Here is a 27,752-nt window from a genome sequence, read left to right as displayed (position 1 = left end):
TCAAGACAAAGATTTGAAAAACAAAGAAGCAAAAAACACCCAACTGGAAAAGCAATAAAAAAAAAGAATCCAAAAATATGAAGATAGTGTAAGGAGCCTCTGGGACAACTTCAAGTGTACCAACAACTGTAATATTCTGAACAATAAAGATTGTTTTTTTAAATGACCTTTGCAAAGGTTTTCATTGTTTTGTGATTAGGATTTTATATCCACTGCCCAGAGATTAGCTCACTACCCAGAGATTAGATCTCTGCCTTTTCCAGTGTGAACTCCCTGCTTCCAACTTATCCTGTTGCCCACTTTGAGCACACAGCAGTCTCTGCATTAAATTGTTTACGTGTTGGGGAACTGTGTACCTGGGTCCCTCACTTGTCACTAAGTCCTGAGACCAAAGACCACATCTGCTACAACAGAGCTCACTAGACTCCTGCCCTATATATGGCCCACAATGGCTCTCACTCCCATACCCTGATTGCTCCAGACTTCGTCACATTAAGAACAAGCACCCTGAGTTCCCATGCTGTTTTTAACATAAGGTGGAAGTGTGATCATTAGAAATTTAACTTATTCTTTCTCTCTATTTCTGTCTTGATGTTTCATATCAGGTAGAAAAAAGTTATAACTGTCAAAGTTTTTTAAAGTAACCAGCAAAAAATATATATAAAAATTTTCACAAAGAGCCTTAAATTATGATTATTAGCCTACTTTTTATTTAGAGCTGAATTAATTCAGTTTTTTTATTAATCCTTTTGTCTTGAAGACTGATACCTGAGTCTTCAGAGGGCCAGCTCTCCAGGTTTCAAAGTCAAATGTCAGTTTCAACACAACAGAGTGGATAACAGTAAGAGAGAAACCAACAAAGGGACCAGGTGGGAGGGAATGATGCCCTCAGGTAGATCTATAAGTACAACATGGAATGATATCTCCCTGGTGGTTTTTTAATCTTATAGATCATACCTTAAGTACAGTCAGTGTTTTCTAGAATAAAACACACTAAAAGACGGCACTTACCCCCACCACACTGGCAGATTGATTGAGAGCTTTATACCTTGACAGTATCCCTTTCTTTATTCAATGTTAGTTCCAGTTGAAAAGCCTAAAAATCTAAGGTTGGGTGACCTTTCCTCATGGAAATTTCACTGCCACACAGCAACAACAGGAAGCCACGCAATCATAACACTGTAGTTCAGTGTGTTAAGGAACACTGTAAAGAAGTGGAACTGCCAAAACCGGTTTGGCTCAGTGGTAGAGCATCAGTCTGCGGATTGAAAAGTCCCAGGTTCGATTCCGGTCAGGGACATATACGTTGGTTGCGGGCACATCCCCGGTAGGGGGTGTGCAAGAGGCAGCTGGTCAATGTTTCTCTCTCATCAACGTTTCTAGCTCTCTATCTCTCTTTCCCTTCCTCTCTGTAAAAAAATCAATAAAACATATTTAAAAAAATTTTTTTTAAAAGAAGTGGAGCTGAACACCTTTGTTCCTTCAGGAAAGCCCCTAATTGTGACTACCATTTATTAAGTAGTAAAGTAGTAGGGAAAGGTTCAGCTACTAAAAAAAAAAAAAAAAAAAAAAAAAAAGATTATAATAAAACCAAGCACTGGGCTTTGTTGTTTGGGAAGGCAACATTCCCATCATGACTCAAAGACCATCAGTTACCTGGAGTCAAGTGCATAATGAAATAATACTTCAAATAGTAAAGCCATCCTTGCATATTACTCTAGTGTAAGCCTAGAGCAATTTTTAAGGCAGCAATCCTGTCTGTCGTCTTATCTCCACTAGGATTAATGCTCAAAACACAAGGCTATTGTTCTATGTCTTGTATTCGTTATGTTGTTTTTGATCATTTGAACACAGAAACAGGTTCATCAAAATAAACCTTTGTATTGAATTGATGATGGCCCCCTTCATGTAAATAGGATCTACTCGGATAAATGGTTTGCAAACTTTGAGGGCAGATTTTCAAAAGTTTTTATACTTCCATTCAATTTTTAAGGTTTTGTCATCCCAAGAGAATGGGCTGCTTTTCCAGGCTGTTTCATGCTATGGAATACTAAAGATGTAAAATAAATACTACAATAAGCCTTCTAGACCTAGAGAAGCTGCTGACTCCTCTCCCAATGACTTCTGTAATGACCCTAGAAGAATCAAACTTAAAAAAAAAAATCCCAGTGCTCTCAGGCTGCATGGGTACAACCTCTACCTTCGAGGAGAAGGTGAGGAAATGTAATTGTTCATGCCATTAATTCTTGATATGGTCGCCAGATTTAGTAAATAAAAACACATGATGTCCAGTTACAAAGGCATTTCAATTAAGCAAGGAATAATTTGTGCTTGCACAACACTCCCATTCCTGTTCAAAGCAATATCTGCATGGGACATATTTATACCACATTACTCCTTGTTTATCTGAAATTTAAATTTAACTGGGCATCCTATACTTTATCTTGGCAGCTACATCTCTTGCAAAAAATCGGAGCCTAAAATTGCAGGTTTGAGGTTGATATGTTATGTCTTAGTCCCTAAGTAATATTTAATCATGTTTGAAAAAGTTTAGATTGGCAATTCTTAGTTACCCAAAATGTCAGTTCATTCTGCTTCTGCTACCCAGACTTCCCAAACAGCTTCCCTTCCAAGCTCCAAAACAGGCTGTCTAAGTCCCTGCTAAGCTGTTTTCTTTGCCTGAAGAACACCTTACTCTTGGATAAATATCACCAAGTACATGAGGATGTGAATTTGCATATCTGTGTATATGCAGAACCCAGCTCCCACATCTGAAAATATCCAATTTGACAAATCCACTTCCTACAGAAGTATTATTTTTTTATCAACTTAAAAAATGTCTCTTACTCATACCTCACAGGTTTAGCTAGCATAACCCAAAGTCACTACAATCTTCTAGCAAGTGTAAGACCATAGTTATTCCTAAATAAAATAACATAATTAAAGCACTCTGCAGTTTCATTTGGCAATGGAAATGAAATCAATAGCTAACCCTATTTCTTTTTTCCTGAGAATAATGAAGCAGGGGTTTAACTGAGGGAATGTTTACATTAAACTCCAATTACTGTTCAAAAACAATAATGTAATGGTATGTTTATACACTGGTGATACTTAATTTGCCTAATTGATTTTCTTTTTTCTTCTTTAAGTCCTTCACATTAATAACATTAATACTTCAGTATTGTGAAGGACTAGAAGAGAAAAAAATCAATTTGCTTATTGCGTTAGGTTAAATGCTGGTTTGGGTAGGAGATGTAGAAGTCATTAGTGCTGTTGGTCAATATTTCATTCTTCCCCTTAGGACACCTTGTAGAAGTATACTTCCTGGTCTCTTGTGTAATGGAGTTGTAGTTATAGGGGCAGCACATGACTAGCTCTGGCCAATGAGTACAGGATGAAAATATTGTGTGTTGCTTCAGGACTGAAGCTTCTAATGATTAGTGCAAACACCGCCAGAGCTCTTTTCTCTCTCTGACTCAGAAAAACAGCAGCATTCAAGATTGTGACTGCTAGGTTAGCATGGTTTCTTAATTGCCCACCATGAACCAACACTTTCCTGGTGACCAATGATGGATATGTGACATCATGAAATGTACTTAATGTAAACTACTAAGGTTGGGGTTACTGCTACTGCAGCAGTTATGGCCTAACTAGGGGACATTCAATTATTTGGATTTAAGTGTATATCTTGCCAGATGAATCTATAATTGTGTTCTAGGCATTATTTTTAGCCCCCTGAAAATTTTTAAGGTTACATCATTTTCACTTTTAATTCTCATCAAACTCTGAAGTAGATACAAATTATTATCTCCACTTCATAGATAAGAAAACTGACCCTTACAGAGCTTGGAGGTAGATGCTTGGAGTCATACAGAAAGTAAGGGGTCAGAAGGAATTTGAACCCATATCTATCTGGACCCACAGACCATGCTTTTTACCACTTCACTTTACCTCCATTCAACTATTAGCTCTGGGATTTATTAAAGAAAACTTCTGCAAAGTAGAGTGAGCAAGTCTTGGAACCCCAAGGAGCAGCAGGTACTAATAGGGACAAAGCTGTCCCAGGGATGTTACTATTCTCTCCATGCATTATTAAGTCTAGACTATGGGCTAAATTCATAAGGTTATATAGTTAGAAACTGTCTTGGATACTATGCAGGGAAAATAGGTAATTGTTTAAATCAGGATTTATTAATCTATGCAAAAGATGCAGAGGAAGAGGAAAAACAAGACAATTTCAAGAGCCATCCTATATGGAGGCCATCTACATCTGTCAAATATTCTAGTCTGCCTGTAAGCCAGCTCCCACTTGATTCTCACAAGAACCAATAACATTGATACCTTCTTGTCCATTTTTTAAGAGAATTTTTTCTGTAACTCCCATTGTAGGTGGAATTTCAACTAGATAATGTATCCCCAAGTATTACAATGCCAAAATTTAAATTTCCCATTACTTGTAAACTTGTCTCAAACCAATTAGGGTTGTTTTGAACCCAAAATCCCTCAGAGTGACTATATTTTTTTCTAACTTTTGAGATTTACTGCCCAGGCGAATGACTTATATTACTTGATTACAAGATTCTCTCAGGTCATTATTTAAGCTGAATGTTTGTTTATTTTTTTTTTTTTAAGTAATAAAGTGATGTTATAGACATTCCATGTCCCTTCCTAAAATATTTTTCTTCATCAATTTACTCATTTAAGAATAGGTTGGTTGTTAATTCGAAGAGAGGCTTCAGAACCTAATATATCATGAGAAATAAATAAACTGAAATATTAACTCAGATGATCTCATTTTCAAGGACCATAAATTTCTCAGAACTCTGTCCCCTTGAACCTCAACCATTTTACTCTTGGAGGAGTAAAGAGAAACTTGGAAAACAAACCCAGAGGACCACCTTTCTTCCTGACCAGTAGCAAGTCTTCCAAAAAACCCAGACCTAAACAGGAATTGAAGTAAAACCTCTACACTAGAGCTGCAAAAATCAGGCAAGAGAAATAATGCAACACAAACTGATGTGTCAAAAACAATTCCCTAACTAAGACCAATTGTTAGAATCACAGTGATTCTTGACATGCTCTTGACACACTGTAAGAAGCAAGCCCTTAAAGGCATATTCAGAACTTGAAAGTCTTCCTCTCACTGACAAGAAAGTAAAATCCTATTTGAAGTTCACTTCGGCTATACAATGCTCTCGATTTCAAAGTCCTTCAGCTGTCCTGATTTTCTTGCTTTTACCATTTGCACTTGTTCAGTAGTTCAGTAATATATTCAGGGAAAAAATGTACAAAAAGTAGGTCTGTAGTTGGAAAAAAACACCTTAGGTCCTTTTTTTTTTGGGGGGGGGGGGAGGGGGGAGAGTCACCCAGAATTAACTATTGCCTTTCTTCTACTTCAGAGTCTGAATTAACTATTGCCTTTCTTCTACTCCAGAGTCTAACTCAGTAAGAATAAACTGTTCTTATATGAATAGGGACCTCCTAAAAACAAAAATATCATAAACACTTCATAGTTAGGTTATTTTGCCTAAAACATGTTTAGGAGGTTTTTATTTCTGCAGAAAAAATAAAAATGTAAATTTCACAATCAGACCTGAATTCCTTTCTAGCCTCTTAACATGTCCACTGGAGCCAGTGGAAGAAACCTAATGTTGATGTACACCAGACTGAACAGCTGGTCTCTCCAAGGACCAGGGTTAGCAGCACGATCGCCGCACACAACTCCCTGCAGAAAAGCTCTCTATATAGCCTCCTACTTTTTGTCTTCTGCTAAAATAGCCAACAGAAGGGAGGACAGAAGGAAGAAACAGAGCCTGATGCCAGCTGCTAGGCAGTGAAGATGGTAAGACTTGATCTGCCAATGCTAACTCTAAACATCCTCTAGATAGTTATGGGGGTCCAGTGCAGCCGCTGGTTCTGTTAGTCAAGTCAGTCATCCCCAAATCAGGTTGTTAGGGATCAATGCTACAACAACATAGTCACAAATTATTACAACGTATATAATCTATTACCTTTTTTAAGCAGAGTGTGTTCTTTTAATCAGTAGAGGAATATCAATAAATATGGATTTTTTTAAATGTAATAGTGTGTTCATACATTTTTCAATTTTGCAATCAGAAAAGTGTGAATACAAAAATTAACATGAGGCAAGCGGTTCTGGGAAAGGTAGTAGTTGTACCAAGAACAAGACTAATCAAGAGTGGTAGTCACACACATTAAACAGAAAGTGCTTATTCTCCTAGATGAAGAATTATCCAAATATTCTAAAACAGAGAGAGGAAACCTCTATAGCTCACTGTTAATCATAATGAGATATGTTAAAGCACACATACATTTTTAGTATATTAGTTTTAGGTGAGCTACATAATGATTCCATATGTGTATATATTATAAAGTGATTACCACAATAGTTCTAGATAACAATTATCACCACTCACAGTTACAAATTTTTTTCTTGTGAAGAGAACTTTTAAGATCTACTCTTTTGGCAACTTTCAAATATACAATATAGTATTTATCAACTCCATAGGCACCACATATCTGAAAGTTCATACCTTCCAACCATGTTCACCCATTTCACCCACCCCTATATATCGTGCAATTTTTCACAAAATATTATGACATATATAATCTATTGTTTTCAATCAGTTATCTTCCTTAGAAAAAGGAAGACATTCCACACAATAACAAACTGTTGTCACTGGATTCTGCTTTGATAAGGAGTTTCTGTTTAGTACAAATTCACAAGTCTTGTTTTAACTTCATATTTATCCTATCAATGAACTCTAGTATTAGCAAAATAAAACCTGACTTTTCAGAAGACGGGTCATTAAATGGCCCTTAGCCTTTTGCAAAGCCTATTGTCTCAAGAAGAGGGAGATAAATCAGCAGAAAAAACAAACAAACAAAAAACTGCAACTGCTCCTGCTAAAATAAACATACTCCTTATTCCAAACCAGTTAACTTCTTTGAGGACATTCTTGCATTGCCTTTTTGGTGCCTAGACTTTTATTGGACCAGCAAATATACTTAAAGCCCGCCTCTTTTAAATCATTCATTGTGGGTGCAAAACTGAAATTAGTCATCCATCTGTGCAGGCAAAGATTCTGCTACTTTCCTTATGGTTCCTGCTCAGAGATGTGGGCAAGATCAAAATATTAATAATAACAATAAACCCTGGCCAGTGTGCTGCTCAGTGGTTAGAGTACCATCAGCCTACACACCGAAGGGTTGTGGGTTGGATTCCTGGTCAAGGTCATGTACCTGGTTTTCAGGTTTGATCCCCAGCCCTGGTTAAGCCCTGTGTGGGAGGCAACCAAATTGATGTGTTTCTCTCACATCGATGTTTCCCTCTCTCTTTCTCTCTCTTACTCCTTCTTCTTTTCACCCCTCTCCATCCCTCCCTTCCTTCCACTCTCTCTAAAAATCAATAGAAAAATATCCCCGGGTGAGGATTAACAGCAAAAAATTGCTCAAGGTGTGATTTGAATCTCACAGAAGTGAAATTTCTGATTCTAACGTTGGGCTGATCAGAAAACTAAGAAAGGTAGAAACTTCAATGATTACTCTCTGGCCCCTTCTCATTTGCTCCTATTCCCCATTCCCAGCCTGGTTAGGATCAGACTGAAGCTCCAGCCTGGGGTTCCGAACACAAATTATGCGACAAGAGAAACCAGAAATGGCAATAGCTAAACTCTCACCATGATGCCCTTCAGCTTCAGAGAGGGTTGTTTTAGGTTTATTAAGATTGTGCCCACAGATTCTTCACAGGTGCTGTGGGAATGCTACTCTCTTAACAAACCAGCGAGAACTGTGTCTGAGTGATGGCAAGAGGTGTCAGGCAGGACCTGTAGCATAAGCTCAAGTTCTTCCAAAAAATCCAGCTTCACAGACCCACTCTCTATCACAGTGTGTGGTAAACCTACTTGATGTGACATTTACCCTGTGATCAAAACTCATATGAAATAGATCTATCCATTTCTACATTTGTTCCAGTCTTTGTGCAGCTTTCATGCCAATATTAGGCAAAAGCCCTGTAGCATTATCAGTGATAATTGGGATTATTATCTAAAATGTTGACTTGGCCAGAGCCTCACTTCTTTCATTTGAATCTAGCATCATTCAGGCCAGTGGTTTTCAATCAGGGATGTACATCAGACTTACCTATAGAGTTTAACAAAAATGCAGATGGCTAGGACCTACACCAGACTTAATCTTTTTACTTATTAGTTGTTTGCATATTCTCTTAGAAGTATTATGTTATATCTCAAGATTTTTCATCTGTAAAAATTTTATTTATCCATTTTGGTAAAATCTGAAATAAATTTCCTGATTCCTTTTAAAACAGGCTTATTCATAGTCCTTTGAGACATTTAATTTGAGGGGAATGACATTATTATCTGGTTTTGCATGTCACAATGTGCATTATTCTTATTATGATTGCTCATCAGGCTTTCACATTTGAAAATTATTAGAAGTAAATTAACCACAACCACATTCAGTGACTTTTATCTATGCATGTCTGTTTTCCGCAGATGCCTGCCTGAAGTTTCTACCATCCGTCTCAGGCCAGAATTTGTGACTTTAACCAAGAAGAATACTCTCAAGAGTCCCAAAGTAAAGGCCCAGATACTAAACCGATGTTTCAAAGAACAGACTCTGGGCACAGGCATTTGATGACACCAACGGGCTGAGTCAGGATTTACAGAACTTGAGTCATGGAGCAGATGGCTTCATGTTACTGCTAAGCCAAGATCCAGCTGAACAAGAATCAATTACATAGGATGGAAAAGACTGAGAAGGAAAATTTACTGTGGTTATCTGTTGGGAATGTTGTTTTAATGCTCTATCTACTGAATTTATAAGAAAGGCCTTTCTCTTTGTACTTCAACTATCTGTAGTCCATAAATTTAGTAGGTTCTTATATTAACTATATTTTATTATTTTCTACTAGAGGCCCAGTGCACAAAAATTCACACTGGGGGGTAAGGGGGTTCCCTCAGCTTGGCCTGCACCCTCTCACAGTCCAGGAGCCCTCAGAGAATGTCCTACTGACAGCTTAGACCCGCTCCCCACAGGAAGCAGGCCTAAGCCGCAGTCTGGCCTCCCCCTGCGGGAGGTGACCAGCCGATCAGGGGAAGGCACCGCCATCACCCTGCTGCTGCTGCCACTGCTGGCTGCCGGGGCTGCAAGGCCTGAGCTCATGGCTGCCTGAGCTCTGGGACTCACAGCGGCCTGGGCTCACAGCTGCCTAAGCCCATGGCTGCCTGAACTCTGGGCCTCTGCAAAAGGGGGTGAGGCACTGGACTGGCCCATAGTGCCAGCCTGCCCCTCCAGCTCAGCGCCACCCACCCATGCCACCAGCCCTACACCCTCACAGACGCTGTGGCTTTGTCTGGATGGACATCTGGAAGATGTCCTATTTAGCATATTATCCTTTTATTAATATAGATATTCTTGATGCTCTGGCATCTGGAGTCAGGCTGACTCATGGACTGGGAAGAGACTGCCTCTCCCAGGACTGGCTGATTCTCAGTGCTAGGAAGCATAGCAGATGACTTGCCCAGGAGCTGACCTTTCATATCCAAACTAGTGGCCCGGTGCATGAATTCGTGCACATTGAAAGAAAATTAATTAGAAGAAATATTTTAATATCATTATTTGCCCTTTCTCTATAATAGAAGTGTCAACCAAATTCATGATCAACAATGACAGATCAAAACACACACGTGATTGGTGCCAGTGAGAGCTTTATATGTACTGCACATGAGCAAGTCAACTTAGCCTTTTATGGATATAAACTAAACTTGCTGAATTAGACCTGCTTTCTGACTTAGCTAAACTTTTTCCAGCCCAGTGAAACACCCTAACTTCTCTTCCAGGTAATTGTCAGCAACACAGCAGTAAATATCAACATGAAGCAGGTTATTACTGTAAATCCTGCAGGGAGAACAAAGGTTAAAATATTTAACTGCAGCAGTGTTGGACTGCGCAGTGAGAAAACCTGAAGTAATTTTCATGGTCCACCATTTCTTACTTCTTTTCAGTTGGGTCAGGTTTCTAAGCTTTCTAAATTTCTGTTTTCCAGCTAATGAAAAGAAAATAGGATTCCACTAAGTCTTCTATCTACCTACTCCAGGACTTCTGTGTGGATCAAATGAGATGAGGCATGGGAAAATGCTTCACAGACATTTGGTTAAAGTGTAAAATGTTTCCACCTATATTCCTGGGCTGAAGAAACTCCAAGGAGGCTAGTCTCTAGGGATAGGAAGCTAGGCATTGCTACATGACGTCATTACCCAGAGCCCAGAGTGACTGTTTCTGGGTTTGGCTGGGCTGTGGGCTGCATTTTGCACCATGGGGTCTAGGCAGCATTGGCTGAGATTTAGTGGGGTGTCGCTCTAGGGTGGTGGCCAGGCCTGTGTCCCACTTGGGAAAAGTGGAGTGCTGGTTTGTTGGTGCTAGGTTCGAGGTGCCAGCCAGTGCGCTTCATGGCAGCTTCTGTATTGAGCATCTGCCCCCTGATGGTCAGTGCTCCTCATAGCAACCAGATGGATGGTAGGAGGGACACTTCGCATATTAGCCTTTTATATATATATAGATTCACCAACCCAGAGCCCATACTCAAAACCACTTTCTTTTTCTGGCTCATACACTCCAGGGGGCAATCAATATTCCTCTGCCTTCATCATTCCAGATCCAGGTACCAGACAACTAGAGATAACCCTGTACATCAAAGTCCATGGAATTATTCAAACTAGCCAATCCTAAACCTGGTCACCCTGCTTGCTTTGCCAATGGAAACCACAATAAAGGCTCCAGTTCTTGCTTCTCTCTCCCCTCTCCTGTTTCCTGCCCAACCCTGGTGCTTCCCTGTGTGGTCCTGTGTGGCACAGCATCCCCCCACTCCTCTTGAGAACTGATAGTGGGAATCTTATCAAATGGTAGTCATATTCTGATCCGTCAGCCTCACCACACCTGAATAATAATAAAACCCATATTTTAGAACCATTCTATTTATATAAACTAAAATGAAGATTTAAAAAATGGTATCTGTGTCACACTGACCCCCAGAGTTCAGAAATTCATATGGAGTGAACTTCCTTTTCAAGGGAATAGGATTATTTGCATATACTCAATAATTGTTTTCCTTTTTACCAGAGTAACTGGAATGAATGTGATATGCAACCACCTCTTGCCTGAATATCACAGCATTGAGAATGATGCTTAATAAACCTTTTTCTTTTTATCCTACCTGAGGATATGTTTGTTGATTTTAGAGAGGAGCTAATGTGCCTTTTACTTCTGGAGCCTATGCCTGCAAAATTCTCCTAAGATAACTGGCTTACTATCTAGCTTAGAGCTCAGTTGAGTTTACACGCCAGGAACTGAAGGTTAGGGGACCTCAAGAGAAGAATTCACTCAGATGTATAGGAACTGCAGGTGAAATATGGTGGAGTTTCTTGAACTTGGTTTCCTTTGCCTTGGGATAGCAAATAATAGGGGCAGTAGTGCAATCTGAGATTCCTTATGAAAACTTACAGAGAGAGAAGTTAATTTTGTAATTTTCAAGACTAAATGCCTCTAAATTTTACAAAGCATACTTAAGAAGACTTGCATGGTAAATTAACACTCTTTGCTATGTCTATGTAAATAATCAGGTCAAACCTAATGAGATTAGCCTTATTTTGTGATCAAGAATATCTTATTATGATCACAAGGGAGAAGGTAGGGGACAGTGGGAGAATGTAAGGAAAAATTATAAATGACTGAAATTTAGTGGCTGTCCTGGCTAGTTCATCCATCTGGATAATCTCTGCTTTTGTTTGTCTATAACGAGGCTATTTTGCAAGGTTATAGAGATAGAAGTAAACCTGTAAGTAATGATAGCAATGCAAATAATTCCTCTCCACAGAAATGCAAATCGTGTCCAAGAAAGTAATGGATTATCACCCTTACGGATATGGCAAGTTTTGCCAATTTTTAATCCAATTTTAAATTTATTTTAGCATTTATTGTGAGACAACAATTACATAATACTTTGTATCTCTTTTTTAAAATATGCTTGTATTAATTTTTAGAGAGAGAGAGGAAGGGAGAGGGAGAGCAAGAGAAAGACATCGATTGGCTACCTCCTTGCATGCCCCCTACTGGGGACGGAGCCCACAACACAGGCATGTGCCCTGACTGGGAATCAGACCAGTGGTGCATGCGCTGCTGCTCAACCATCTGAGCCACACCAGCCAGGGCCTTTGCATCTCGTTTGAACTGGTTGTAACATCATATTGATTTCCTCTCTGACTAATGATTTAAATAAAATCTATGGCATGTCTGAATGTGATATCTGTATGAGTCTTCATTATATCCTTTTTTAAAATGTAACTTTTCACCACTGAATAAAGATATGCTTACATTTTATTTTTAAAAATGATACCAAACATATATATACCTCCCTTAGCAGCTCTGAGTGATTCAACAGGTTATACTGACTACTGAGGGTTGGATATCCGAAGATAAAGAAGGACTGAGTCATTGACCTCACAGAGCTTATGTCCTAGTAGAGCTAATGTTCACTCACAGGACACTTATCTAGCATTAGTGACCAACATCACAAAGCTTTAGGCAGAGGAAAAACATACTTACAAAATCCTTTCTTTGTAATCCTTTCTAAATAAGTAATTACTGCTTAGCAACACAATATATCATCAAAGGAAAAAAAAAATCTAGAGGGAAATCACAGGTTTTATATAAAAATTATAGTGTAACATGAGATAGGTAAATCTCTAGACACACAATTGGTAGATCTGGGTACCTTTGTTAGAGATACTGTGCTTCTATAGAAAATACATCCTGCTCAAGTTATTCCAAATCTGATTAAGCGCATGTAATTCCTCTCAGCCTTAGTTTTTTATTTGTACAAGATAATAATACCAATTTCATGGGATTGTAGTAAAACATGGTACATGCCTGGAACACAGTAAATGCTCAAATAAGTGTTAGTTGATTTTATTAATATTGTTTACATAAATTCAATACTCAACATATCTTAATTATCTTTCCCCAAAGAAAACAGAAAGAATTAGTCATGTTTCAAATTTTTCCCAGAGATAGAGCACTTAAAATATATTATCGTAGTTCTTCATAGTTCTTTTAGTCATTGGGGGACGTGGGGGGTGGGGGGGGAGGGCGATCTCATGGTGAAGAAATAGATGTTAGGACTGAACTGGAAATTTTACCTAAAGTCCAGGTTTCTGATGTTGTATTATAAATGATATATTATACAAGCACAGCTCTCTCCTGAAATCTTCCCGTATAGCCAACAAATTGGAAATGCCCCATTGGTACCTTATTGCAAGGGATGACTGTGCAATTTCTATGAGGCCAGACTATAGGATGACATAAGGGGCACTTCTAAAACAGATGGCTGGTCACCAAAGGCCAACAATGTCACAGGTGATTCTTAGCAGGAGATTCAAAGACAAAGCTTCCCTATAATCAGACTCCAGAGGAAACTCTGGATACCTATATCCTTCCCAGCACTGTACCCTCCTAATCAAACATGTGCTGGGTGCATTCAGTAACAGGCAAGGTCTCAAGTTTACTTAGGTAAATGGTATATCACACTCATCTCAGCTTAAGATAATCACAACTTGTTTCATGAATTCAGAAGGTATTTCATCTCACTGCAAAATTAACTAACAAAATAAGAAGTCATAATACCAAAGAGGAAATAAGATAAAAATCACAGGCAACGCCGAAACTGGTTTGGCTCAGTGGATAGAGCGTCGGCCTGCGGACTGAAGGGTCCCAGGTTCGATTCCGGTCAAGGGCATGTACCTTGGTTGCGGGCATATCCCCAGTAGGGGATGTGCAAGAGGCAGCTGATCGATGACTCTCTCTCACCGATGTTTCTAACTCTCTATCCCTCTCCCTTCCTCTCTGTAAAAAATCAACAAAATATATATTTTTTAAAAAATCATAGGCCAAATAAGAAAACTACAAGTTCAAAGGAACTGCCAAGCCAAAGTTGTTCTAACAGGAAGGTCACCTACCTAATGCCCATTTACTAACAGGACTAAATTTAAAGTCATAATTAACCTATTACACTTAGAGCCTCGCATATTATTTTGAAGGTTAACAGCTAAGGGTTAGCAAAAAGCAAAGTTAACCTTATGGAGCATCTATGTCCCAAAAACTGTGTTAGGTACATTACAAGTAAAATCTCAGTGTTGGAACCATTAGCCTCCTAGTAAGAATAATGTAGATTAAATTTGTATAATCCCTTTTGAACGCATCATAAATTATTTGAGGATTTTTTAAAACATTCTTTGCTATATCCCTCTACAACTAGAAAAATCTAATTTTCTAGATAGAGATATTAGGACTACACTGGAAACACACACACACACACACACACACACACTCACATGTATATATAAAATGTAAATTTATTACCCAAATCAAGTTGGAAAGATGCTTCATTCATTCATTTAAATACTTATTGACCTTGAAGAACCAGACACCACATGAACACACAAACAGGCACATACACACTTGTGGCTGCTAAACTGCAACCTAAGGAGGACAGCTCCAGGTAAACATGGGAGTTTTGATTTCTTGAGAAGAATCTCCAAGTTTGGGACAAGAAATACATGCCCTAGAAAAAAAAAAGACAGTAAGATATCCTCCTCTACCCTTCCCCCCAAAGAGGAAGGCAGCTTCTAAGTCAATATCACAGTCCAGTATTTAAGAATATAAATTTGAATGGGCACTAAATTATTAGCCTGCCCAGAACACTCCACTATTAACCAAGGAGAGCACTCATATGGTTAAGGCAGGTGATATTCACAATAACAAGTCATGCTGATCACCTCTTGCCCAAGAATGAGCTCAAAACCATTTGCCAGAATTGTGCCCTCACTGGAGAAGCGCCCATTCTGGCAGAGGCCTGAGGAGTAGACACACTACCTGACTTTCTCCATGGCTCCTCCCGTTCTCGGCTTTGAAGATGGACTTGGGCTTCCTGGACTTGAAGTTGCCCATGCTGGGTCGCAGCACGCCGTCCACCAGCACAGTCTGCTCTACATGCTGTGGCTCCCGGGAGGGCGCAGGCTCCTCTAGGAGAGCCCCGGTGTCCGGGTAATTTTCTTTATTGTCTTCATCTCTAAAACAGGAAAGACCCAATTCAGGAAGCGCCGCAAAAAAAATAATAATAAATTGCTGCAGGAAAGAGGTGCTGGCCATACTCATTGCTGCCCTATTTATATGGACCTAGCAACATTTTTGTGTCCACCTAGCCAGTTTCACAGGAATAAAGTTTAAGAAATGTGTTTTTCACTCTTTGGATTACTCCACATTCCCTTCTAATCCTTGTTAATGAATACATACTTTTTATTTTATTTTTTTAAATATATTTTGAGTTTTTACAGAGAGGAAGAGAGAGAGGAATAAAGAGTTAGAAACATCAATGAGAAAGAAACATCAATCAGATCCCTCTTGCAACACACTACTGGGGATGTACCCACAACCAAGGTACATGCCCTTGACCGGAATCGAACCCGGGACCTTTCAGTCCACAGTCCGACACTCTATCCACTGAGCCAAATCGGTTTATGCAATGAATACACACTTTTTAACTTTGTACTATCATGACTTCTTTAAATCTATCACTTCAAGATGCTTTCATGCATATAATATTTTTCTCTTGTAATAATATTGTATTCAGGTTAGATAATATCATCCCAATTTTATAGATAAAGACTCTAAAACTCAGAGATTAAATAAAGTGCCATAAAACAAATTAGCCCTAACCAGTTTGGCTCAGTGGATAGAGCTTTGGCCTGTGGACTAAAGGGTCCCAGGTTTGATTCCCGTCAAGGGTATGTACCTTGGTTGCAGGCACATTCCCAGTAGGCGGTGTGCAGAAGGCAGCTGATCAATGTTTCTCTTTCATTGATGTTTCTAACTCTCTATCCCTCTCCCTTCCTCTCTGTAAAAATCAATAAAATATTTAAAATATTTTTTTAAATAAATCATTTTTTCCCATTAGAAATTATGTAAATTGAATTAATTCATTCCAGACCCTCAAATGATTCCATTTTAACTTTTCTTATACACTGTTTAATCTATCAACAAACACTTCTTAAATTTATCAAACCACTCCCTACCAGCCTTAAAGGAATCACTTTTAGCACTCATTCTGGGGTGTCTTTCAGAAAGTCATTATGTGGCTTCTGCTGTCATTGGCTAACTGCTTTTCATTTATCAGAATCAGAAACAGTTTACCTACTCCTTCAATTGCTTGTGATTGTTTCTTTCACAACATTAGCACTCTTGATGGCCTCTTTATGTTTTAAAATTGTGCTAATTGTCCATTTCACTAGCAACAAAAGCAAAGAAACAAAAATATTCACAGCACAATTTCCAGAGATGTTAGCAGTAAAGTGACTCATACTGGTGCATTCTCTCTTTTGTTTGTGGCCTGAGAGATGGTTTTTGTCATGCTGATCTATCAGCATGAAAGGGTTGTAAATTGGAAAACCAAAGCTTGTTCAACAATTGAGACATTTTTTTCCATGAACAACTTTGTGGAGAACCAAATTATTTCAGATTGGAGACGTTAAAGAACCCAGGTTTGACTTTAGCTGGAAAGAAAAATTAATGCCAGTGAGACTAGTTAATATTTTCCCCTGAGATCATTTATAATTTTTTAAAAAATTAAAAAATTTAAGTCACTAATGGGTTTGGAAACCGGTATTGAAACATGATTTGGAACTACACTGGTTCACTTGAAATGCATTTTTCTCTGAGAGGGCAAATACGTGACCCTAACATATGTCATTTTGGCATGCTGATTATTTCAAACTGAAGACAATCAAGGCCCAACAGACTCCAAAAGAGCTTTTTACATTCCCCTTAACTGCCTACATGAATTTATATCGAGGGACTGTACCAGGAGTGAGCTAATACCAAAGGTAACTTTTTCTATCAGAAAGACTTATCTGCATGGCCTAGCACATATCTGTACTAAAGATTTTCTCATCTTCTTGGGAATCTTCTTCCTCCCCATTGAGGCCCCTGAAACCTATCCTCTTCTCCTTAGCTGAGCTTAGTATATAAACTTCAATTACCTAACTGCCAAAGAACCTCATATCTTTGGGATTCCCATATGCACAAAATTTATTTTTTTTTCTCCCGTTAATGTCATGCCAATTTAATTATTAGACCAGCCAAAGACCCTAGAAGGGAAGAAGTGAAACGTGCTTCTCCCCGACATCTCACTAGAAACAAATAATCATCATCCCTGAAAGGGCAGGGCGGGGCTAACTCCTTGGAATGAGAGGGCAGGGCAGAACTCCTGATCCTCCATTTTGTGTAACTGGACCCTAACCCTCACCCAACCAATCAGGGTCAGCCAAAGCAGTGACATCACCACCCCTTTACAACCCCTTGATCTGTTGAATTTCATGCTCTTCCGCCAAGCCAATGTCGGTGTAAGTGGGACAGAGCCCATGCTAGCATGGAATACATGCTTTCTGCTATTGCATCGGACTGGGCTTCCTGGTGGTCCTTGGGGATCTTGAAATCCCCACACTCTACACTCCTAGATGGCAAACAAAAGGAAGTACAGCTGCCTTTATGGTAACTTAAATGTTCCGCATTCAAGGAGGATTCTGGAAAACTCAAGAATAAGAAAAAAATGACTTTTCAGATCTAAATTGACTCTTTTAATAAATTCCTTCCTAAAATAATACCAGAACTTTATTTTTATATCGTATTTTCAAGGTGCCCAAAATTTATTAATTTCATTTTCCCTCTTGATTTGAAAATTAAAGAAGGTGGGTAAAGGGAGCAAAGAGCATTTTTCTTTCCTTATACAAGTATAAAGCCTAAATACAAAATTCATCTTTAGAAATATATTTATTTTTTTGTTTTTGTTTTTGTTGTGTTAATCCTCACAGCCCAGTATATTTTTTTCCCATTGACTTTTAGAAAGTGAAAGAGAGGAAGGAAGGGGGTAAAAGAGGAGAGAGAGAAACATTGATGTGAGAGAGACATAGTGATTAGTTGCCTCCTACATGCACCCCTACTGGGATCGAACCTGCAACCCAAGGTATGTGCCCTGGACCGGGAATGGAACCTGCTATCCTTTGGTTCTTGGGCCAATGCTCTAACCACTGAGAAACATTGGCCAGGTTTAGAAATATATTTCTAACCTATTACTAGTTCCTCACCCCCCCCCCACAAAAAAACAAAACACACACACAAAAAAACAAAACCAGAAAAATACAGGTTATGTAATTTATGCCACTACTTAATGGGATCACTCATAACTTAGAATGATCATGATGTTCTAAAAAGAACAAGAGTCTTAAGAATCTCCCTCCCACCCCGCTACTTATTAGATGAAGCCTGTGCCACCCCACTTCACTTCCCTGACCCTCATCTGTAAGAAGAATGTCCCTCTATCCTAGAGATAATATAGTCTCTGTAAAATGCCTACCATAAAAGCCGGCTCAAGGCCATAACCCAGTAAATGGGAGCTATTGTTATAAGATTTATAAGTGATTATTTGCAAAGAAAAAACTGAGGCTTCTTCATTGTCTTCCCATACCTCCAGGATAAATTCCAAACCCCTTAGCAAGACACACAAACCCTTTGAAGTTGGGCCTTTGTTTATATCTGGAGATTCATTTCTTATCACTCCTGACCTCCTCACTCCCCACCCAGCTCTAATGATTCCTGCCAACCTGAAGTGTTTGTTGTTCCTTTAACTTGAACAATTTTTCTCTAGACTCTGTTGGTTTTCTGATAACTTGCTCCCCCTGCTTGATGTCATCATCTTTTTCTTGGCTCTAGAGCCCACAAAAAAAGATCATAATAATAATAATAATAATAATAATAATAATAATAATAATGTGCCATATGCCATTTATAATTTTCTTCAGGAATCCCAGAAACCTCTCTGGGCTACTTGGTCTTTCTAAGTGAATCCTGTTTACCTCTGTTAAAATAGGACTTAAAGTGGCATCTCTATATTCTTGCTTATCTCCTTCAATGGACTGGAGCAGGGATTGATTTGTCTTTCACTATCCTGTACCTTGAATGGTTTCTGGGACACAAAACAGGCCTTCAACAAATGTATGTTGTTATCTAAGTGGACTTCACAGTCTGAAAGACTAAGTCCACATTCTGCCTCGTAGTGACTATGCTATCATGGATGAGCTTTATTTCTCTAAGCCTCAGTTTCTCCATCTACAATATGAGAAGAAAAAAAAAACACAAAAAACCAGCTTTCTTTCAGCTGTTCAGATTACATAATAAAATGTATGTGAAAGTGCTTAAACCATTTTCATGGTTTTGCAGTTAGACCATGAACACCTTGATAACCAACACTATAACTCAGATACCCAATGAACCTTTGGTGAAAAAATCTACTTAAGGTCTATGATGGGAACATTGAGATGAGTGAATCAATGTTGAATTCCACAATCATTGATTGAGAATTCCCCATATAAAAGGCACGGTCTTGGATACTAAGGGAGGGGAATTCAAAAGTGGATATGATAAAACTTCCTTCAAAAGCTAATGATCTATTAGAAGAAAAAAGACACAAGAACAAATTATTAGAATTCAAAGAAGAGACTACAGACACCAGGCCCAGATGGTTTCTGTCCTTCCTAATTAAGAACTAAGCAATGGTGGGTCATATCTGAGACTGGAGCAATCAGTCTGGTCTTCATGTAGAGAGACTGAGTCTTCCTCACACCTGGGAGAAGACACAAACCACATCAGATCCAACTGTCTGCTGCAGTAGAAGCAGCAATAGCAATATTGCAGTAGAAACTAATATCTTAAGATTAGCATGGTAAACTAAAAAAATAGAATAATCCTCAGCACTCTCTTCCAAACAGCTCAGATTCCCAACATATCTATCAGGGAATAATATGAATTATGTCATTTCATGTGAGTTTAAAAGCTCAGAACCAGAGGGAAGCTCTTACCTCCACCCCCCACCCCTCCACTGGTCTGCTTCACCTAAGCTAACAAGATCTTAGCAAAGACTTAAGGGCTCATAGCTCTTGAGAGGATACTGACATTAAGACAGATAGCTCTAAAGAGACTCCACTACATGCTTTTTTGCCTTTCCTCTGACTAAGACAGTCCCAAAACACATCTACAATCCCTTCCTTTTTATAAAACTTCTGTAGTAACCTTGTGGAAAAGTCTTGGCTATTCCATATTGAAAAACCTACAGTGTTCCACACTGCCCGAGGGAATCTGGAGTAGACCCATTCTCTGTCACTAGTGTAGGAGAGAGGCTTTGTTCCAGTTCTCAGCCATTCCCACCCCACCTCAACTCCATCACATGCCAGCCTGAAATGCTTTTTCCATCGTCAACTCCTACTCATCCTTCACTGCCCAAGTCTCACTAACTCTGGACCTTCCCAGCCAAGTTCATTCACATGCCACCTTAATACTCTTCATTATGAGATTTTGGTAACCAACTATATCTTGTCTCATACTGCTGTTTAGTTCTTTTGATACTTCCGAGATCTCTTTAATTCTAGGAGAAGAAATAACCATAATTTCTCAGTGCTGACAGTGCTACCCCAGAGTGGACCCTCAATGAGTACTTGAATCCAGTCATTGACGTTGGCCCCGCAGCTATTCTGATCCCTGAAATAACTTAGCAAGCGTGTGTTGAGCATTTATTGACTTCCAGGTACTACATTAGGCATTGGACCTGTGCTTCTCAAACTCTTTAGAATTCAAACTGGACTGACCAGTTTGTTTTCTACTTCCAAACCACTGTGGATAGATACTTTTGTAAAAATGTCACAGGAATGTCAAATTCCTATAAGCATTATTAAATGCTTATCTCCCTACTGTTCTTGTGTCAGACAAGTTATAACAAGTTACAAACAGTTTGGAACCCACACTTTGAGTAGCACTACTTCTAAAGGACACAAAGTTGAAAAAGACCTGGGCCCTATTTGAGAGATTCATTATGTAATGCGGAGGCAAAAATATACCTACGCACATAAATGTAACTGTGATATGGTATTTATACTATATAAAATCATTTAAAATTTTTTAAGATTCTTTACCAGCAATGGTTTATAATTTTACCCTTAGAAAAATTGCTAAAGTGTCCTCTTCTTTCCTTATTATCCCTTTTATATTATGGTTTTGTTCAGAATTAAACAAAGGCCACCTACAGACTAGACTGTACCCTCTCTACCTGCTGAAATACTTTGCTCTTACTGGCAGTTAAAAAAAAAAGTCAGTTGATTTAATAAAATGCTCTTAATTAAATGAACTAAATGTCCCTGCTTTCTCTTGTTTTTGACTGTCAATAACCCACTCTGTCCATCTCATAGAAAACAACAGTTAAATTCCTAAGTATTGCCGTGTTCTTCTCCATCATCTAAGCTCTGTAATGCAAATAAAAATGTTTCCCAATTAAAATTACCTAGCTAAGTAGAAAAATCAATGAAGAACAGAAATCTAGTATTGTTGCTTCCAAAAAATTAGGGTTCAACCAGAGGTTCAAACCTAGAGCTCAACAATATCTATTGTTTGGGGATTTGGCAAGAATTTATTAATCCTCTCCCACCCCCCCTTCATTAGATGTGTTAACCTTTCTTTTCAAAGTACAATTAGTTAAAAATGGAAATTCAGCACCAGCACACACAAAGTTGCAGTTGCTTTCTGAGGTATGAGGCCAGACCTAATTAGCTGATCCCATTCTAAGGCCTATTGAACCACTTCAGTTGCCACTCAAGGAAACACAATTCCTTGCTCACAGCAATGCAACAGATCTCCCTACTGGCTTATATGACATACACATACACAAACTCTTGTAGTTCAGTTGGGTTTTCATTTGCTTTGATGAAAATTGTCAATTTCTACTTAATTAATATTTCCTTTCTGATTATTCTACTGATTCCTTGTCCAGCAGTCACTGCAATGTACAATACTAACCCAATTATAAAACTGGGTTCTATGGTGGGAACTCATATCCAGATATCCCCTCTCCTGGAAGAAAGAGAATTCTGACCAAGTGCCTAACTGGTCTTGGGCCTGACACTCTCTTTTACATTAGAGCCCAATACAAGAATTTAAAGATCAATCTCTTTAATGATCTCCTTCTTCAATATTCACAATAGGCATCTTCTTTTATAATGTTTTTAAAACTGTAAGTTGTGAATTAGAGGGTCTTAAAATTACATAGCAGCTACCAGCAGTTTGCTGTTATTGTTAGAGAAACAGAATAGAAAATGCCACTATAGTAAGAGTTAAGTGTTTTTTCACGAAATTTGTTTAAATAAATCTTGTAAATATGTGGGTGCTGGATTGCAATATAAGATGTTTTTCCTACTGTTGTTTGTAGTAAAAAAAATAAAATAAAATGAAAGTGAGCAACACTTCTATTAAATGACTTCCTTTGAAGCATCAACTAAATGTTAAGTCCCAGAGTTCTTGATTTGTGGTTGCCTAGACAATATGTGGACAATCTGTCCTTTCCATTACCTCTTTGTGAAATGCCCAGAGTTGTTATCTTTTTCTCTGTTCAAACTTTTACTCCCTTTTTCAACCTCAAACAAGAAAAAGCATATGGTTCTTCGCAGCTCACTTTCTCTTTTACATTATCTCAATGAAGCCTGGTAATGCTGTGCCATAAAAATTACCTTCACACAAGAAGCTAAGGAATTGCCCAGGGTTCCAGTGTGGACAGTCACTTGCTCCACCCCTCTGAGTCCACCAAATCCTCTCTTCAGTCTACATTCCCAGAGACTCACAAGAGAGGGAAAACAACTTGTTACTTAGAAAATGGTGGTGAAAGAAGTGCCCCTACAAGTTCTCTTGTTTGACTTGTGGTAAATAAGAAGAAAGGCCTCAGGTTGGCTATTAGATAAAATGTAGTCTAGTCATGCCAGGAAGGAGACTGTCACCCACCTTGAAGTACCGTGTACCTGAAGGCAAAGTTGCAGAGGTACAGCCTGAAATCCTGTGGGATTTCTGAGGGTGTCCCCAGCACCACTTGCATTAGCACCACCTGGAGGGCCTGGTTGAAAGAGCAGGCTCTGATTCTCACCCCTACCCCAACCACACATCACCCTCAGATCAACTCTCTGAGGGTGGGCCCAGGATGTGTATTTTTCAAACCAGATTGCCCTTCCCTCTCCCTAACTAGTATGCTTCTAAAAAGTTTAACAAAGACCTAACTGTTTACAACCCCAGACAGACCAGCTCTGAGCTGACTCCAACACAATCACTCATGCTACGTTTCCACTTTGAGATAAATCCTGGGAAGTTGGATTTTTCCCAAGCCCCAACCCCCTCCCACAGTTGATATAGATCAGGGGTCCTCAAACTTTTTAAAGTGGGGGCCAGATCACGGTCCCTCAGAGAGCTGGAGGGCCGGACTATATGAACTACTAATTCCTACTGTAACACCTCGGCTGCGCTCACTGCCCAAAAAACCTGGCGGGCCGGATCAGACTCCTCGGCGGGCCGTATGTGGCCCGCGGGCCGTAGTTTGAAGACCCCTGATATAGATGATTAGTTGGTTTAGAAAAGCACTGTTTCAGATGATAACTAACTCATTGATAACTAAATCAGAATTCAATGCTGGCCAAGCTTCATTTCAAACAGCAGGTCCGCCAGGACAACCTAGGAAATGACCATGGAAAAAATAACCAATGAAAGAGCACTGCAGATACCAAGGGAAGGCCAAGGCCACTCTGATCTTGGAGGACTGGGTAGAAGAAGAAAGTGACTTGGTCCACAGCTGCCCAGACAGAGCCAGGCCTGGGGAAAACTGAGAAGAGAATAAAATCTGTCGTGAGTCCCTCCCACTTCCCCTTCCCTTTGACTCTTATACTCCCCTGCCCCAAACTGGTCTAGTAGGTTAGACTATCTGATAACATAATTTATATTCAAGTAATAATGACAACTTGAAACTACCTCCCAGGGGCACAGACTTCTTAATTTCCATTTTAATAAGTGTCATCACCAGAGGCCTTAAACCAAAAGAAATCATCTGTAGTTGGAATTTCAGGCTCTAAAAAAAAAATACATGAGTGTGGAAAGGAAGAAGTAGGAGTGGGCTGGGGACAGGAGGAAGAGGAATTTGTCTTGTATCCAAAACAACATATAAGAAAGGCAAGCACCTCTTCTATGGATGCCAAGACCATACCCCCACATTTACTGGGCACCTGCTATGTCTGTCTCAGGACAGTGCCTCCTGGCCCTGTTGGCTTTGGGGTCTTGCCCAAAGAACCAAGGAAAGTGGTTTGTACTACTGAGAGGAGGAGAAAACATTATATTAAACAACCACTAGCTTTAATGACCCTAGTCCATGCTGTGTTGTACCTATGAAGCTTTTGGTAGGTTTTAAATATGCTCCTTAGATTTTTAGATCAGCCAGATGGCATTCTAATTGTCACTCGGGGCTTTTTAAAAATAAACCACTATTTCTTTTCTGAAAACAACATAATCTTATGCAATCAGAATTCCTTGGGGAGTGGCCAAAGACAAGGCACCAGTCTTTCCCCAGCATTTACCTATAAAACCTTTACACACACACATACACACACACAAAAGTGTCCATGTGACATTTGGAGCTCAGTGTCTCCATTTTGAAGCTGTTAGGCCTGTGGCTGACTCTGGGGATGTGGCCACACAGGGCTTAGGAGAATCAGGCCCAGAAAGCACCTGGGGTTTGTACACAGCAGAGGGAGGAGAGCAGTACCTGTGCACCTGAACCAGGAAGTCCCCACCTCAGCATTGGCCAGCAGACTTTGGCAGGCATCTTCCCCCACTTCCGGGCTTTTAGAAAGTGCAAAGTTGCACATGATTACCAAACAATCTCATTAACAAGTTATAAGTTACAATGAGCATATTATATTGCATCTTCTAAATAAAGCCAACCCGGGGGGGGGGGGGGGGGGGGGGGGGAGTGGTTGTTTTTAAAAATAACTCCACTTAAGTGAGTCCAAAGCACAACACTAAGAGAGTAGCAACTCCAGAGAAACAAAAGGATGAGGGAAATAAGAGGGCCTCGGAAGTCCTGTTGAATCTTACCTTCCATCTTCAAGTTAACAACAGTAGTAAGACTTGATAGTCACAAAATATCTATTCCCACATTTATTTGCCTGTTAGGGAACTTCAGCAAACAGCTCCCAAATTACTGGGCTTTCTCTTTTAAACTTGCAGCATTTTCTTATTGTAGTTAAGCATAACATCTTATACACCCCTTTTTCCTAAAAAGCTGTGACAGTGACTCCTACAGAAAAGTCTCAGAAGTAAATATCATGAGTTAGCCTAGATAAAAATTGTTAAAGTATAAATATTCTCACATATATGTATATATGTAAATTACACGTGGTGTTAGCATAATATGCTCTCAATTCTTAACTTATATGTAAATATTAGGCAAACATATTCAGGAAGAGATGACAAAAATTTACATCATGAACTATAAATATTTAATTTAAAAAAATACTGTGTGTGCTGGCCTTGAGTAAAATATTACACTTCTTCATTCCATGTTTAAATGGTTTTAGCCCTCCCAATGAACACTCTAACCATAGGACCGAATGACTCTTTCCTCCTTATAGCCAGATCTTTGAGGTCAGAAGACAAAAATGACAAAGAGCCTGTGAGAAAAGTTTACTGGGTCTTAAGAATCTGTAGACAAGAGAGGTTAGGATAAGTTTAGCCTGTTTATCACATGCTGGAATTCAACTCAAGTCATTTTACATCCGTCTTCTCTTGCTGTAAATATATACAGTGCATTCCATGAAAACTGACACCAATGTTGGCAAAATACAACAGACCTTCCTCTATGACATGTCAAATAGATTTTTTTTTTTTAAATCTGAGCTCCAAGAACACATCTCTTGGTGCACTGAGCTCCAGCAAGCATTAGCTTGTTTTAATCTCTCTCCCGCAGCTGCTAAAAGGCTGATTTCAACCTGTGTAAGATCTCTGGGCCCCATCGGTCCGCAAGTCTCCTGGTCCTTTCCAGCCCCAGATGATAGGAAACAACGTATCTGAGACGAAGAGCCGGCTGGGGACAGTGTAGACGAGGGTACCTTCATGATAGTTGCTTCTTTCAGAGAAAGGCATGCAAGTCTTGTTTTTAGGAAAGAATCACTTACTCTGTCACGGCGGAGCCGCTGAAGGAATTATCCTGAAGGCTGAAACAGAAACAAGAAAACATCAGCCAAGTCCAGCGGGGGAGCCGCCTCCCTGGTCGCTCTCCGGGAGTTAGAGCGCACACACAAACATGGCATTGCAAGGCAAATCTCAGGGCTCGCCCGGCACGCCAGTTCTACCTTGGGCTGCTGTCTGCACATGCTCGCAACGACACCCCCAGCAGGGGCCCAGCCTCGCTGCGAACCACAAAGCCCGGCAGCCCCCGAGGCTGCGGGCACCGCGCTGGGCGGGGCGGGGCGGTGGATGGAGCGGAACTCCGGCGCCGGGTCCCCCCCCCCCCCCCCCCCCCCCGCAGGGAGCACCTGGAGAGGGACAGCGGGACCCCCAACCTGGCCGGCCCCGCACCGCGTTGCGTTGCATCCGAGCCTCCCGGTGCCAGCCACCCCCGGAGCTGGCAATCGGAAAGCCCAACTGTTTCTGCCTGGTGCCCAGACCCGCGGGGGGACTTGCTTTCTGGCACACGGCTCTTACCAGTTTCACAGAGCTACCCCCTCCGGAGATGGAAGCTAGCAGAGATTCATCCATCCTTCAGAAAAAGCAGGGAGGGGACGAGGCGGGGGAGGGGACGAGGAGAAAGAGGAGGAGGGGAGATGGCTGCTGTTTCTGTTTTACTAGGATCGTGTGTGTGTGTGTGTGTGTGTGTGTGTGTGTGTGTGTGTGTGTGTGTGTGTGTGGTTTTACATGTATTGCTCAGGAAAGAGGAGGAGGAGGAGCGCTCCCCGCATCACACCCGGTCTGTCTGCTCCCTGTAAATATCAGTCCTTGAGAGGAAGCACCTAGCCCCGGAGGACGGAGCTGTGATGTGAATGAGCCCATAAGGGCGAGTGGGGAATGTATTCCAGGCTTTAGCGGGGGGGACTGAGAGGGACCGTGCAAGAGGAGGGGCTTCCCACGCTCGGAGCAGCCCCAGAAGCTCCGCTCCCAAGCACCTTTACAAAAGATGAAAAACAGCATCCACAAAAGCTATCCCCTTTAGACAAAAGCAGCCCAGCTTAATGAAAGGAAGGCTGTGCGCTCCCACTCGCTTCCCCCTGGGGATGTTTGTCCTGCCCTCTTTCCTTTGTTCATTGCTCCTGCCAGCTTGACCTTGATGGGGAATGAACAGTCATCTGTGAAAGACGCTGGTTTTGAATTAGGAAGACCCCTTCCCCCACTTTCTAAACTCTCCACTCCCAGGAGCAGTTGAGATGGTGGTTTTTAGTCCAAACTGTATAAGCAGATGAGTTTTAATTTATAACAACAACAAATACCACCAAATTTTTACTTTCGGAAATTACCCCAAATTCAGTAATAAGGGCAAAAGCATGAATTTTCAGTATCACACTGAGACATTGTTTCAGAGCCATTTTCCATTCCAGATGGGCCACTGAAAATGCTTAAATAAGGGGTCCCCAAAGGACCCCTTAATTCTCTAAGAAAATGTACTTGTGTTTCATTTTGCTATTCACGGTAGGTTAGATCCCAAACACTGTGTAGTTACCTGCTCACTTGCACTTTTTGTCCAGTCCGTAGGGAGGAAAAGA

The 27,752-nt window shown here is 40.1% G+C and overlaps 1 protein-coding gene across 5 annotated transcripts in view; it reads right to left on the bottom strand.

Moving 5' to 3' along the window:
• FAM13C (family with sequence similarity 13 member C) overlaps positions 1-26,845 on the bottom strand; it is a 120,803-nt gene extending 93,958 nt beyond the window's left edge. For 3 of the 5 annotated variants that reach the window (XM_084904806.1, XM_084904807.1, XM_084904808.1), the window contains exons 1-2: positions 26,172-26,341; positions 14,968-15,163 (exon numbers count right to left, since the gene is read on the bottom strand). In XM_084904806.1, coding sequence (XP_084760932.1) covers positions 14,968-15,163; positions 26,172-26,233 — 258 coding nt within the window. In that variant the 5' untranslated portion in view covers positions 26,234-26,341. The other 2 variants (XM_084904809.1, XM_084904810.1) reach the window with 2 other exon arrangements.
• Positions 26,846-27,752: the final 907 nt, after the last annotated feature.

The sequence above is a fragment of the Pipistrellus hanaki genome (genome assembly GCF_964339955.1).
Source record: "Pipistrellus hanaki genome assembly, chromosome: 14".
Classification (NCBI taxonomy): Eukaryota; Metazoa; Chordata; class Mammalia; order Chiroptera; family Vespertilionidae; genus Pipistrellus; species Pipistrellus hanaki.
The sequence above is the reverse complement of the archived record's forward strand: the minus strand, read 5'-3'. Positions and strand labels throughout refer to the sequence as shown.